This window comes from Leguminivora glycinivorella, chromosome 3 (assembly GCF_023078275.1).
Source record: "Leguminivora glycinivorella isolate SPB_JAAS2020 chromosome 3, LegGlyc_1.1, whole genome shotgun sequence".
Taxonomy (NCBI): Eukaryota; Metazoa; Arthropoda; class Insecta; order Lepidoptera; family Tortricidae; genus Leguminivora; species Leguminivora glycinivorella.
In genome coordinates, this window is record NC_062973.1 from 23,741,767 (window position 1) to 23,757,424 (window position 15,658).

At 38.9% G+C, this 15,658-nt stretch overlaps 1 protein-coding gene across 1 annotated transcript in view; it reads left to right on the forward strand.

The window, feature by feature from the left end:
• Window positions 1–15,658, forward strand: part of LOC125224735 (fatty-acid amide hydrolase 2-A-like) — a 29,195-nt gene that overhangs the window by 4,270 nt on the left and 9,267 nt on the right. The window contains exons 2-6 of the mRNA XM_048128173.1: window positions 9,649–9,820; window positions 11,198–11,423; window positions 11,747–11,964; window positions 14,117–14,228; window positions 14,675–14,853. Coding sequence (XP_047984130.1) covers window positions 9,650–9,820; window positions 11,198–11,423; window positions 11,747–11,964; window positions 14,117–14,228; window positions 14,675–14,853 — 906 coding nt within the window. The 5' untranslated portion in view covers window position 9,649. The remainder of the gene's footprint in view (window positions 1–9,648; window positions 9,821–11,197; window positions 11,424–11,746; window positions 11,965–14,116; window positions 14,229–14,674; window positions 14,854–15,658) is intronic.

Below are 15,658 nucleotides of genomic sequence, written 5' to 3' on the forward strand. Positions count from 1 at the left end.
AGGATCATCAAAGATGCTATGATTGTGTCAATGTCCCACCTTTATAGTTGGGGGTGATGAACTTGTAAGTCAAAAAACCACATGTCCGGTGTAAAATTTGGAGCTTCTCATACAGTGAGCCTATTCTTTGTAGGTACTAGTACAACTATTATTTAGCGAAAACCTACAGAATTGTTGACATTGTCCTCAGAAGGTTCAGTGTTATAATTTAGAGCAGTGTGCGTAGCCGAATTGTACAAATGCTCACGATAATATCTTTCGTAGCTATCTACCTCTATTGCTCTTGCGTATTGGTGCGACAGAGCCAGACTACATTTTTGCGGCGTTTCGGTGGCGTTTCGCGTCGCAGAAACTGCCACTCGGCTACGGGGCCAGGGGGCCGATTTTTGAGTCTCACTGTCACTAAAATACCGGTTGAAAACGGTGACTTGCCTATTATTTTCAGTAACAATTTTCTGAATTCGAACGCGTGAGACTCAAAAACCGGCCCGCTGGACTGAACATTTCTCGTTCGCAATAACTAATAAAGGAGTTCGTCAAATGACGCGAAAGACTTAATTTTCAATCGTTGCGTTAGTATAATTTATTGTTAGTACAGCAGATAAACAATGATTTACGATGATTTGTGACAATCATTGTCACAAACCCATTTTACTCCTAAATTGGTTTTCCTGTACTTCTGTAATTTCTGTATGAGCGCTCTAGTCTGTATTGCCAACGGATAAAAGAGCTCAGATGTATCGAGTTCTGATTTTTCTATATCCGTGTATCTGTCGTATTATTCAAGATATGGAGACAGACAATCTTGCATGGAATTCTGATGTGCACAGCAAAATGCGGTTTTGCTATCCAATCACTTTTCAGGTTAGGCTAAGTTAGTATTTTCATCGAACGGTATTACTCTTATAAATACAAAAAAAAAAACTTTATTTCTGGCCGCGATTCGAAACCCTGACCTGCGATGTGCCTGCGAACATTCGACCGACCTCTTACGATTGAGCTACGCGCAGCCGATGAATTGCTACCCTGGGAGCTTAGTCAAATAAAGAATCCACCGAATTCGCTAAATTGTTAGAAAAATTGTATCAGTTAAGCTGTTACTAGGTACGAAAAGACTGGGGGCTATTTGCGTAGTTACATTAAGTTTTGAGCATTTTCTATAAAATATTATCTTCTAATTTAGTCGTCCTTTGCTCTGCAAACGATCGCAATCCTCCTCCGCGGCAAATGAGAAACAGACCGCAACAAAGAGTCGCAATTTGCTCGCCTCGGCCATATTTATACGTTGAACCTATCAAATGTACCATTGTTTTGTAAATGGAAAATATCTGTCTTTAGTTGTACCCGTCGGTTTAGATGTAGTACGGTTAGCAATATATCACTTATGTGCCTGAAAGAGCATGTCTGCAAAAATGTTTTATATCCCGATTTAAAATACATACATACAATCACGCCTCTATCCCATAAAGGGAAGTTTCCCTTAGGTAGACCTACTCAAGTCTCAGTGCCACTCATGAGTCTCAGTGTCATTCTGGAGAGTGTGCACAGGAACTGCATGACCTGGTTCCTCCTTCCCCGTTCCATCACCGGACAACCAGGCGTGGGGAGCGGTTTCACCCTTACGTTGTCGACCTGCCTTTCATTCGCACGAAGAGGTTTGCCTCTTCTTTCCTAATGCGAACTGCTAAGGAATGGAACATGCTCCCCTCATCTGTATTCCCGGGCGAATACAATCTGGGTGTATTCAAGTCAAGAGTGAATAGGCTATTACTGAACCAGTGAGCTACAACCTCGGCCTTGTCGTCACTTTCCATCAGGTGCGACTAAGGTCAATCACTGGCCAGTTTATAAAAAAAAAATGAAGCCAGGGTTAGGGTTGTAAATAGAAAAAAAACCAAATGTTTTTTTTTCAGAATTGTGAAAAAAAACATGAAAAAAAACCGAGCACCATGGTTTTTTTTTCTAAATATGGTTTTTTTTCAGATGAACAAATAATACGACAATAACGGTTTTTCGTGAGTTGTAACGTGTTTCAATAACAATAACGTACATTTTAATTCAATTAACATTCAGTATACAAACGTTTATTGGGGAATCCCCGATGCTGCGTGTAGCGTGGAGAAGCGGTGGTGTTTCCAACAGTAAATAGTGATAACTACCAACTACAGATTTCGTAAATGTTACTTTTATAAGACCAGAAATTAAAGTTATTTGATTAAATTCGTTTAATAGTTAACATTAAGTCTAAAAAACCGTATAAAAGTATTAACTACTTTGCAAATTTTGAGATTTCGTACTTTAGAAAAAAAACATACTCCAGAAAAAAAACTGTTTTTTTTCACGGTTTTTTTTCATGTTTTTTTTTCAAGCCAGAAAAAAAACCGTTTTTTTGCAACCCTAGCCAGTTTAACCCATATCCCACAGTCGACTTCTACGATCCCTACGGGTAGGGTGTGCAAACCGGTTAACCGGTTAACCGAAAAACCGGTTAACCGAGACTTTTTGGCCTCTGTTAAAAACCGGTTTTTATAGTCTCTAACCGGTTAATAACCGAAACTGTATTTATTTCTCAAAATTTGGAAAATTAGGCATTAAAAGGTTCAAAAATACATAATTATTTAATGTTTTGTAATAATAAAGATTTATTCATTACGTTTCATTGACAACGTTATTATCTATACAACTAGGGAACAAATCAAATTATTTTATTGAATATTTTTGATTTGTTGTTGTTGTTTTGGTTTTTTCTTTCGTGTATGATATCTATTTCAATTTAACATTATTATCTGTAATGATTTTATTTTAAAAATTAGTCCCGAGTCTACTCAATTATACATTTTATACAATACAGTAGAGTCCGGTTAATATATTACGACTCCGCATAGACCTAACGTCCAAAGTTCCAAACTCTTACAACGACATAAGCACAGGTATTTATTTGGTTTTCGTATGTGATAGTATGAAAGTACATCCGTTTATTACGACTCCGATTTTAAGGACCAGCCGCTTTTTACGACACATTTTACACAGAATCTGTCCATCAAGTCCGATTGCAACGACGAGCGACAACGTTTTTAGTTTTACTAGTAAATTGAGGAAACAAAGCTACTTCCACCCAAGCACGGCCCGCTGTCTTGCCTACAACAAGTAGCAAGATTACATTGTGGCCACGTAACTTTTTGGAGTATTGCTTTTAAAATTTTAACAATTTGTTCGCCTCGGGTCTAATCTTATAAGCTAAATAGAACCCAATTTGTATTTTTCGATTGCATATAAACTAGCTTTACTTGAAAATGATGAGCAAGCATGCATACTAAAAAGGACTTTTCTAACTAAACAAGTCACAATAAAATAAGGTACTTATTAATACTATGATGATAATAATAACCTGTAAATAAACCTATTGATTGAAATGTTTTAGTAATAGAGATGTAGATATTACTTTTAATTAAAAGAAATGAAATTCGTTTTGTACGACATCCGGTTAGTACGACGTAATATCAGCGGTCCCTTGAGCGTCGTTGTAACCGGAGTCTACCGTATATTTCAAACTATATTTTTTAAAAGAAAGGTAAAATGGAGATCTTGGTTTTCTTACATCAATTGCTTGTATTACTAGGGGCTCTGGGAGCTGTAGACCTTCGCGACATGCCTAGAAAACGCAACTGACGAATCACATTCAAACCACACAAGCCTTTTTTAGCAATTTCCGCATTTACCAAATTTCCAAAAACTGGATAAAAATGATCTTCATCGTGCAAGTAATACCTGCTACGATATCATCAACATCAGAATTCTTAAAGGTAATGGTAATTATTGCGTAGTACGGCCATTTACTCAAAACCGGTTAATAACCTCAAAACCGGTTAATAACCGGTTAATAACCGGTTTTAAAGGAAAAGTCTCGGTTATTAACCGGCGTTTTTTAATTGTTAACCATTAATTTTTTGCATACCCTGACACGCCTAGGTAACGATCTTACTATTGCATTTTGTATCTTCATGTGGTGAATCTGCGTTAAAGTTGACTCTATGGCTACTTTTAGGTCTTCAACGGTGTTATAGCTATTTTTGTACACTGTTGTAAAGATGAAGTGAACTTGCTGAATATTGTAACGGTGGTCACTTTGAACACCTACTATGATAAATTAAAGTATGTGAAAAAATGCATTGTATTCATTTTAGACATTATGTTTCTTAGAGATATTTACTGCTTAAGACCTACACAAACGATATCTGAATAGAAATAGTGTAAGTTTATTTTTTCAAAACAACCGGGTTCGATTCCCCAGCTGGGTACACTTTTTTTTTAATTGTATGAATGCAGTTTTTCTTTTTATCAAAATCGGTGACATGGTTCCTAAGAACAAATCTTCGTATGTCTTACAGTTTCAGACTTTCCCATACTGACCGATTTGAATGGGCCACCCTGTATATATATATGCTATACATTATCATTAGCATACATGCGTGAATGGAAGGAACAGTGCATTTTGACCAAGGTATATAAACGTCCTCAAATCCGTTCTTTAATACTTATTCTGTGGCTACGAAAAAGGTGTGTCTATACATACACAACCAGTCTATTTATTTTATACAATACTTGATGGCACCGTTTTTATCAGCCAACCCGATGTAGACACGCCATTAGTACCGATATCGGTGCTGATATATTACGGGTCATGTACATCCAGTATGTAGGGTAATACCACCATTATTGAGCGCAAGCACGCATTGGCTTTACCTTCGCTACATCTTGGGACATAAAACATACCTATCTACATGCTCTATGTAATGTAACTCATGTAGTGTTATTTTAAAGGTAAGTTTACTTACAATTCAACTCGAGCAAACAATGGCTGACAGCCTAGGGTTGCAAAAAAACGGTTTTTTTTCTGGCTTGAAAAAAAACATGAAAAAAAACCGTGAAAAAAAACAGTTTTTTTTCTGGAGTATGTTTTTTTTCTAAAGTACGAAATCTCAAAATTTGCAAAGTAGTTAATACTTTTATACGGTTTTTTAGACTTAATGTTAACTATTAAACGAATTTAATCAAATAACTTTAATTTCTGGTCTTATAAAAGTAACATTTACGAAATCTGTAGTTGGTAGTTATCACTATTTACTGTTGGAAACACCACCGCTTCTCCACGCTACACGCAGCATCGGGGATTCCCCAATAAACGTTTGTATACTGAATGTTAATTGAATTAAAATGTACGTTATTGTTATTGAAACACGTTACAACTCACGAAAAACCGTTATTGTCGTATTATTTGTTCATCTGAAAAAAAACCATATTTAGAAAAAAAACCATGGTGCTCGGTTTTTTTTCATGTTTTTTTTCACAATTCTGAAAAAAAACATTTGTTTTTTTTTCTATTTACAACCCTATGACAGCCTGTCACTGTAATGTCACAGTTTCGTTTTTTTTTTTCAACCCCTTAAAGCCACTTGCACCAACGAAAATGGAGGGTTAACCCGAGGGTTAGGGGAGGTTAATAATGTTAATATGGCCGCTTAGTGACGTCTCTCATTAGGTACTTTTTTAACCCACGACGCAAAAACGACGTGTCTGACTGTCTGTCAGCATCGTAGCTCCCGAACGGATGAACCGATTTAGATGGCGGCTTAAATATATAGGATATCGGTCCTACATCCGATATCGGATCGGATAATGTGAAAAGTATAATAGTTTTTTTTTTTTTTTTATAAGATTTTAGGTTTACACGTATAACACTTAACTATTTAATACTAGTTTTAAAAATGTGAAAAGTATTAATGGTTTCGTCATGTAAATATTTTAGTTTTTGTATTCGGTGGAATTACTATCAAGTATTCTGTGCCCCCGTTCTAGCTCAGAAAATGAACCTATTTCTAATCTCCTTAGCCACTTGACCATCTTACATCAGAACCTATGCACCTTTTGAATGATAAACTAGTAGGTAATGGACCATCCTAAAGAGCATCACAATGCAACATTAGCAAATTGGCAAATGCTCTAAGGATAACTTTCACAAGTTTATGTCGCTACATTATGTTTAATGAAAACTAAATCTTTGGGTTGTTGGAATAAAGTTAAAATTGTAAGAAAAGAATTGGATTACATAGGATTTTTTATAGTTAAGCCTTGGATTACTAAAATGGGTGATTGATCGCTATATTTGTACTATTCGGCGCAGCACATGCATTGACTGGTAATGAACGTACGGTTTTAAAATTTCTGCGTACTATTTTTTTTTAATTAGCGTACAATGTAGTACGCTTCCCGTACATATTTTCTGATTCACAAGAAAATAGAAAATTGTACTGTTACATAGTGAAATAGATCGCGCCCGCCAGAAAACATGCTTTCTAGCGGTGACATATTGATCATTGTTTTTTTGTAAATTCATCTAGTACATTTTTTAATTAGCGTACAATTTAGTACAATTCTCGTACATTTTTTTTATGTGACTTTGGATTCCGTACTATACCATGTCACCGCTAGAAAGTATGATACGAATTATCACTAACTAATAAAAGATTTTACATTATAGCTTTAGTGTAAAAATCTAAGATTGTCAGGGCTAAACGTATCCCTAAGTCAATGACATAATACTAATATCTCGTAGCTTTTCCGAGTATAAGTAAACAGAAATTACGATCGTGTCATCATAAATGTTTACTTTTCTCATTTGCGCAGTAAAGTAAGACCATTGAATTATGGATTACCAAGGTTGAAGTGCTCAATACAATCGTTCAAAGGTAGTAGATGATTCGTTCTAATGATGATGACTTAGATAACCGAGGGTTTTCACTCTAGCGGTTAAATATCTATGACGTTTAGGGCCAGTTGGCCATCCAGCCATCAACCACATTTGACGCAACAGACGACTGTGGAACTTCGCATACTACAATAAAATTTAACGAACGCTTTAACGGTGACGGACGGTTTGATGCAACCGGCCCTTAATCTACTTCTCTGGGTTTTTATGTTAGTGAAACGTAATAGTTACTCTGTCCTAATGATATTTTACCTTAATGTTTATTAAATAAAACTTTTTTTTAATGGCCTATATTGTGTCCCACTGCTGGGCCTCCCCTTCCCACCCCTATTTTCCGCAACTCGTCACGGCTTTGTGCATGCTCCCGCCAATCGCTTTTATTACAACATTTTTTTATATACCTATTTAGATTATTGCAAATACTCACTATTTCTATGCTAGGCTAGATGTTAAGTTATGTAAGAAAACCATAATATGAAAAATCAAATTGCCAATATTAATATACCTTTATACGCTAGCCCCTGAAGTCGGTGTAAAGTCAATCGAAAGATCTTTTTTTGACAGTCCGTTTTCAGCCCGCGAATTGGAAAATGTTTTGCAAACGTTCGATCAAAATCGCATTCCGCTGACAAATTAAGTTTACATACATACATACAATCACGCCTGTTTCCCACAAAGGGGTAGGCAGAGCACATGAAACCGCCAAAGTTACAGTGCCACTCTTGGCAAATAAGGGGTTGAAAGAAAACGAAACTGCGACATTGTAGTGACAGGTTGCCATCAGCCTCCCGCCTACGCCACAATTTAACCCATATCCCACAGTCGACTTCTACGACACCCACGGGATGAAAGGGGGTGGTGAAATTCTTAACCCGTCACCACACGGGCAATTAAGTTTACCAAACTTTATTTATCTATTCGGCGATAGTTCCCGTTTTGCAGTTTGCCTTTCAATCCCGCGGCACAGCCCAATTCGGTTAAGAGCAAATAATTAGTTTACCCGCCGCTCGCGACTAATGTGGTTAAATAATTCTGACATAACTATATTCTCCGGTAACTATGAGCCATATTTGGTTTGGCTCATAGTTACCGGAGCATTTCGACCATCATTTCAATTCAACATAGTAAATTTTGAGGAAACCGGACTAATTCCAATAAGGCCTAGTTAGTTATAGTTACCGTTTGGGTGCGTAAAACTAGCCTACAGCAAATCTTGGGATTAGTTGTCAATGCGGACCCCAAGCTCCCACGAGCCGTGGCAAATGCCGAGATAACGCAAGAAGGATTGTGATTACAGACATTAAAGTGTTTTTTAAAGAATTATGAATATTTTGCCTGATAACGAACCTAACGACTTGTCGAATTTAACGGAAAACAAAAAAAACACGGTGTATCGATGATATACTTACCGTCTCAGCCCGTCTCAAATGAAAATACCTCTATTTATATAGATAATTATGCAATTTTGTCACAAAGTAACTCTGTTTTTCTTCCTCGCGCGCTTTTCTTCCTCCAAAGCCTTACAAGTTGAGGTCAGAGGTCAGGGGCCCATTTCTCGAAGCTAAAAGTTACAATTTACAAGTGGTAATCAATGTCTAATATGACAAGTTGGAAAGAGACTTCCGCTTGTAACTTGTAACTTTCAGTTTTGAGAAATGGGCCCCAGGGGCCCGTTTCTCGAAAGGTACAAGCCTTGTATTACAAGTGCGCGAACTGTCAAATCGTATGGGTTGTCATGGAAACACACTTGTAATACAAGGCTTGTACCTTTCGAGAAACGGGCCCCAGGTTGGGTTCCATTCAAATTATACCTCTACATACTTATACTTCACATCACGTCAGAACAGAGTAAACCTTTATCGAAATGATTTACTCGTAACGATGTTTTCCTTTACTGTTTTGAAGGATGGATTTTTAGTACGCTAACCGCATCGCCATTAACTGAATTGAGTCTGCTACAGTAATTTGGAAACCTCTAACTCTGCATTAACATGGCGTGTGTGTACTAATTGGATTTAAATTAATTCCAAATCACTCTTGTCACGTGTTAATAAGTATTATGAATTGTATGGAGACTGTCGTGCGTTACGGTACTTTATTTAAAATGTTACATAACCTTGCCAAGTTACCAACTGAACGTCACCTTTATAAAATATTTGCAATCCCCTGGGTACTTGCCTATATGGCAAAACCGTACGTGATGCTCTCATAAAATAAACCGGCCAAGAGCGTGTCGGGCCACGCTCAGTGTAGGGTTCCGTAGTTTTCCGTATTTTTCTCAAAAACTACTGAACCTATCAAGTTCAAAACAATTTTCCTAGAAAGTTTTTATAAAGATCTACTATTGTGATTTTTTTCATATTTTTTGAACATAGGGTTCAAAAGTTAGAGGGGGGGGGACGCACTTTTTTTTCCTTTAGAATCGATTATTTCCGAAAATATTAATATTATCAAAAAACGATCTTAGTAAACCCTTCTTCATTTTTAAATACCTATCCAACAATATATCACACGTTGGGGTTGGAATGAAAAAAATATCCGCCCCCACTTTACATGTAGGGGGGGTACCCTAATAAAACATTTTTTTCAATTTTTTATTTTTGCACTTTGTTGGCGTGATTGATATACATATTGGTACCAAATTTCAGCTTTCTAGTGCTTACGGTTACTGAGATTATCCGCGGACGGACGGACGGACGGACGGACGGACGGACGGACAGACAGACATGGCGAAACTATAAGGGTTCCTAGTTGACTACGGAACCCTAAAAAAGGTTTGAGTATGGCTGTTCCAAGGGATTTGAACAGGTAGCGCTTATGCGATGCTTAGATTAAGCTTCCACTTAGTCCGTCACTGTATGTGTAATTTTTTTTTTCCACAGGATGGAAGTAGGCGTACAGATAGTAGGCGTGATCCTTCGTCTGATAAACTTCCTTCTGCAACCTCTATTCTTTCTGGCGGCCGCCCGTGGACCGAAGCTTCGGGTGCCTCCGCCAAAACCCTTGCATCTCCGAAGCGCCGCCGACCTAGCACGCGCCGTCAGAAATGGAGAGGTAACCTCCGTTCATCTCCTCTAGATAAAAGTTCCTATTGTGTCACGAGACAAGCGAGGCGTGATCTTTCGTCTGATGAACTTCCTTCAACAATCTGTGTTCTGGCTGACGGCCGCCCATGAACCTAAGCTTCGGGTGCCTCCACCAAAGCCGATTTGCCGCTGGCCTAGCATTCTTCATCACTTTCATCAGAGATTGAAAGGTAAAGTGAACAATTCTAAACTCGAAAATGTCTGCAAATAGGCCTCAAGGGTTATTTTACACTTACACACACGGACGACCTTCGCAGTGCTGAAGACGTAGGTACCTAACTTAAGGAAGTAAAAATAACACAAGTAGAGCATTAGTCTGCCGTCGTCCCATCCTGAGGCGATTTCTCTGAAGATTTGCAAGGTGACGAGTCATGTCACAATTGGTGTAAAAAATGCTCAGTAAAAGAATCTTCGAATTAAACATTGAAAAAAAAACGGTAAGTAGGTGAGGTACCTACCTAAAACTGCGCTGAGACAGCTCATGAATTGTCCCGAACCATTAATAATTCGTATTGTCTTAAGGATTTGTTTTGACAGTAGGTGTGGTTACCATTTAGCTATCTGTGACAGCTTCGCCGCCGCCTTTCTGATGGCGTATACAAATTCTTATCCGTGTCACTTTGATCCTTCTTATCAGGGAAAAAACTGCCACTTTGCTCCGTCCTAGCAAGGAAAAGGGCCTCCTCTCCGAAATGGTGATTTGAAGAAGTAACGACCAGGTTGTTTACATAACATTCTAGCACGTTCTTTCTTCTTGCATCAATAAGATATCCTGCTTGAAAGGGTACAGCGTTAAAGTTATTTGTTATACAAGGGGGCAAAGTTGTATTTTAACGCCGAGTGTGGAATTGAAAAACGAGCAAGTGAAAGGATTCTATAGTTGAACCACGAGCGAAGCGAGTGGTTCGAGAATAGAATCCTGAACTTGCGAGTTTTTTAACACACGAGAAGTAAAATACATTTGCACCCGAGTGTAACACAAAACTTTTCCCCTCATTATAGCGAGGAAACTACAACGCAAAAAATGCGTTTATCACTGCTTCCAGTAGTTCCACAGGTGGTAAATCATCTTTATTACTAGATTCACCTACTTTTATCAATTTTAAAGCAGTTAATTTGACTTTATTCAAGGTCAAATTACTTTACCCACTAGTGGATAAAATGCGTTTTTACCCGCTGGTATTGAAGGACAAAACACGTGTTTCCGAGCTAGTGAGGGGAAAATGAGCTTTACTAATCTCTTGAGGTATTTTGTCCAACTAGTGTAAGTTTGTCAAAAGCAACGTCTTTGATATGACTGTACATTTTTGCCGTCACGCCATTACCATACCAATTTAATTTTCAGATGACAAGTGAAGAACTAGTGACAGCTTTCATCGAGCGTGTCAAAGAGGTGAACCCGATCCTCAATGCCGTAGTCGGCGAGAGATATGCATCAGCTCTAGCTGAAGCAAAAGAGGTAGACCGGCAGATACAAGAGGCGACAAAAAGTGGGAAACTCAAAGAAATGTTTCAGAAGAAACCACTGCTAGGAGTTCCTTTCACGGTTAAGGAGAGCTGCTCTCTCGCTGGTAAGTTTAATTTTAAAGTGAAAATCGTTAACAATGTAATCTATGAACGATATGCATATGTGTCAGCAAAAGCAAAGGAGGCGGCTCGACTCATAGAAGAGGCGAGAAGAAGTGGGTAATTTTAATATCCTGAGAGGCTACTAATGTGTAATAATGTACTATGTGCAATTGTGCATTAGCACTCGTGGAAAAGAGGTAGACTGACAGACCCAGAGAAACGGGAATCTTGGTAAAGCTTTAAAAATTTATATATTCGACCCCTGTTTTTAAAGTTACGTAGCCCTTGTAAAACCAAAATCTATTAAATCATTATTCTTTACCAGGTATGTCAAATTCCGTCGGTTGCCTAGAAAACGCTGGCAGCCGCGCCACGACTGACGGCGCAGCAGTCAGACTAGTGAAAGAAGCTGGTGCCATACCCCTACTAGTTTCAAACACTCCAGAACTATGTCTTGGATGGGAGACGACCAACCTGCTCAACGGGACGACGAATAACCCTTACTGTGTTAGCCATACGCCGGGAGGATCTTCTGGGGGAGAGGTGAGTACATTATTTATGCAATGCATTATTTTGACATATCGAACGAATACTTAGATACATACTTTGCCGGCGCGAAGACCCAAAATGAATCTTGGCCTCGAACACAAAAGCACACCACTTTACTTGAGCGACATCACGCCATCCTTCGCTGACGCCGAGTTCACGGAGTTCCGCATCCACTCTAGCCCAACGATAATTAGAATGGGCACTCGACCAGCAGGACGGCGTCCAGTTGGACGACCCAAATAGGCCCTCTTGACTGTCCGATCCTCATTGCACAAGCACATGGGTCCATCCTTACGGGATGTCCAAGCCAGCGGACGAACGCACAGTCACAACAAACACTAAGGACTATGCCTCGAATGGGAGACGACCAATCTAGTGGTGTAGATGGATCTGCAGGGATAGCACATGATAGGCGCGAGAATATGTCGCCGCGAGATAGACTACCCGTCCTTAAGTCATGAATACAATTAGAAGAAGACGTGTGATCTATCTCACGGCGACATACCCTGGCGGCTACCGAAAGAGTTAATAAGAGAAAAATGCGGCAAAAGGAAAGTATGAACAGAAACTTGTATTAAAGTATAAAAGGATATCTTAGCCTTTTTAGCAAGGTCGAGGTCTTCTGCCCGTTGACAGCCAATTTCCATTACATAATAATAATATCATGCCATCAATGCTTGTTCGATGTTCGCACTGTTTTCCTAAACCTTATTACCTATACGTGAAGGTCCATAGACGTTCAGTAAAGTTATTGTCGGTAAAAGGAAATGTGACGTCCGCAAAGCTACTAGGCGGCGGCCTAAACGTCTGTTTGAATGCCCATTGTGAGCCCAAGTCGCTAAGTGGACTGTTTGTTCAGTTATAACTTACCTACGAAGACTACGACTGCGACCTCGTTTAGTTACATGGACAGTTGTATTTTTCTTGAAAATCTCTTTTGGCGGGTTTTTGCTGTACAGCACTACAGCAAAAACCCGCCAAAAGAGATTTTTTGGTTTTTGCTGCCTACCTAGATCTTCATTGCGCCCTAAGAGCATTCAATTACTATTTGCGTGTGCAAAAAGTCTTAATTTAGAGGAAAAAATACTGGCATTATAAAAATATCTGTACAAGATGTTGAGCGTAACAAGAAGACGCACAATAGGTCTGGCCTAGCCCTGTCTGCTACGCCATGGTCCCGGGTTCGAACCCCGGTAAGGCCATTTATTTGTGTGATGAGCACAGATAAGTTCCTGAGTCATGGATGTTTTCTATGTATATAAGTATTTGTATATTATATATATTTCTATCGTTGTCTGAGTACCTGCAACACAAGCCTTCTTGAGCTTACCGTGGGACTCAGTCAATCTGTGTATGAAGGTCCTATAATATTTATTTTTTATTATTAGTGGGACTACTTAAAAAATTCAAATGAAAATATTAAAAATGAAAATAATTTGATTTCATCTAAAAAATTTATACCTGTCTTGCACTTGTTTATCAAAAATTAAATTTTAATTGAAAGCAGTTTAAATATGTTCCTAATTCACATGTTATTATTTTCTACGTGGTACATAGTGCTAAGTACGAATTCAATGCATACTTTATATGATAAACAACTTTGTCTCACTCTGTCAAGACACGGTTAGTGCAAACACTTGGCCAAAGTAAAGGTTAAAACATGAGAGCAAACATTACCTAAGTGTAACTTGTATGTATATCTACTTAGTTAAATGTTATTTACTTATATGTTTAATATACTAGCGAAAACGCTAACGCTGGACGCATATTACCTAATGCCACTTTTGATGTTGATCAATTGATCAATGCGTTAAATTGTGGCGTAGGCGAGAGGCTGGCAACCTGTTACTGCAATGTCACAATTTGGATTTCTTTCAACCCCTTTTTGCCAAGAGTGGCACTGAAACTAAGTAGTTCATGTGCTCTGCCTACCCCTTTATGGGACACAGGCGTGATTATATGTATGATCAAAAGTTAAAATCTAAAAGTCGTAGCGTAGACATACCTATTTATGTAGAGTTGTAGACGTCAACTGTTCGACGATGACGATGGTTCAAGGGCAACACAGTTGTGAGGGCTATGGATTGAGGGCCACCACTAGACTTTCAATGAATACTTTTTTATATTTGGGTTAATTTAATTTCAGGGCGCTCTCCTGGCGTGCGGTGCTTCGGTCTTTAGTGTGGCGTCCGACATCGCTGGCTCCATTCGACTACCGGCTGCGTTCTGCGGCGTTTTTGGGCATAAACCCACACCAGGTAATGTCTTTGATTAGGATTAGATCTTTGAATGTTTTGATTTTTGCTCAGCCCTCAGATTAAACAGTTAGATAATTACACAGATTTCCAAGACATTTGGTACCATCGGCAACACTCAGCTGTACATTTGTAATCCTTATTACAACGACATAGTCTACGGTTAGTTAAGGGTGTTGCTGTTAGTACATCGTTCACAAGTTCATTACCTACACAAGTTTAGAAAGAGCGAAGAGTGTCAACACTGTACGAGACTCTCATACGGGAAATCAGGGTTAAAAAAAATGACTGTGTGAGCATCTATACACTAGTTAAAAGACAAGGGCAGTTTATTTTATGAACACTATGTGAACAAAGACATTGTTGTTGTTTTTAAACATTTTATCTTTATTGTTCATTGATCATCATTATCTGAAAATAAATAATTTCCATTCCTTTTTTCATTACAGGCATCATCCCCATAGAAGGCCACATCCCTACTCTAAACGACGAGAACTACCCAAAGTTCCTTACAGTCGGGCCCATGACCAGAAAAGCAGAGGACCTACCCCTCCTCCTTAATATAATGGCGGGAGACAACAAGCACAAATTCAGACTGGATGAGCCGGTGGATATGAACAAGCTAAAGGTATGAACTAAAGATATCAATTCAATTCAATATATTTATTTCGAATTTTAAAAATCCATCCGACGTGGAGTGGCGATTAGCGGCGCGTGCAGCCGGAACCACCGCGCAAACAAAGGCGAGTCCCAGCGCTGCGCCAGCACACTTACGGCTCAGCCACGACATTGGTCTAAGCGCGGCAGCGGTGAGCGGCAGCCATACGTGCGAATGAAAAGTCCCATCGCTGTGTCTCGCGCCAATGTATGGCCGCCGCTCACCGCTGCCGCGCTTAGACCAATGTCGTGGCTGGGCCGTTAGGATACTGTTTGGGCTGTCACGGAGACGAGAGACGACTGAGCAGTGACGCGCACCTTTTCCTAACAACAACAAGCTGCCGCTTTCAAAGAACGTAGTTTACGCCACAACTTCTTAATCTTGACCACCCACCACGGTTTTAGCCTTCTCTATTTTTAACCCCCGACGCAAAAACGACGGGGTGTTATAAGTTTGACGTGTCTGTCTCTCTGTTTGTGTGTGTCTCTGTCTGTGGTATCGTAGCTCCCGTACGGATGAACAGATTTAGATTTTTTTTTTTTTGATAGCTGAATTAGTCGGGAGTGTTCTTAGCCATGTTCCATGAAAATCGGTCCACTATGTCGCGGTGGGGGATTTTTTCAAAATTTTAATTTTGTGGTAGGTTATTTGGTATGAAGCTGTCTAATTGCTATCTTGGTATGAAGTTTTTTTTTTTTAAATCAAAATAAATATATAATTCCATGAGGCTTCTTATTTGATCAATTGATTATTAGGCTTAGGACTTTTTATGGCA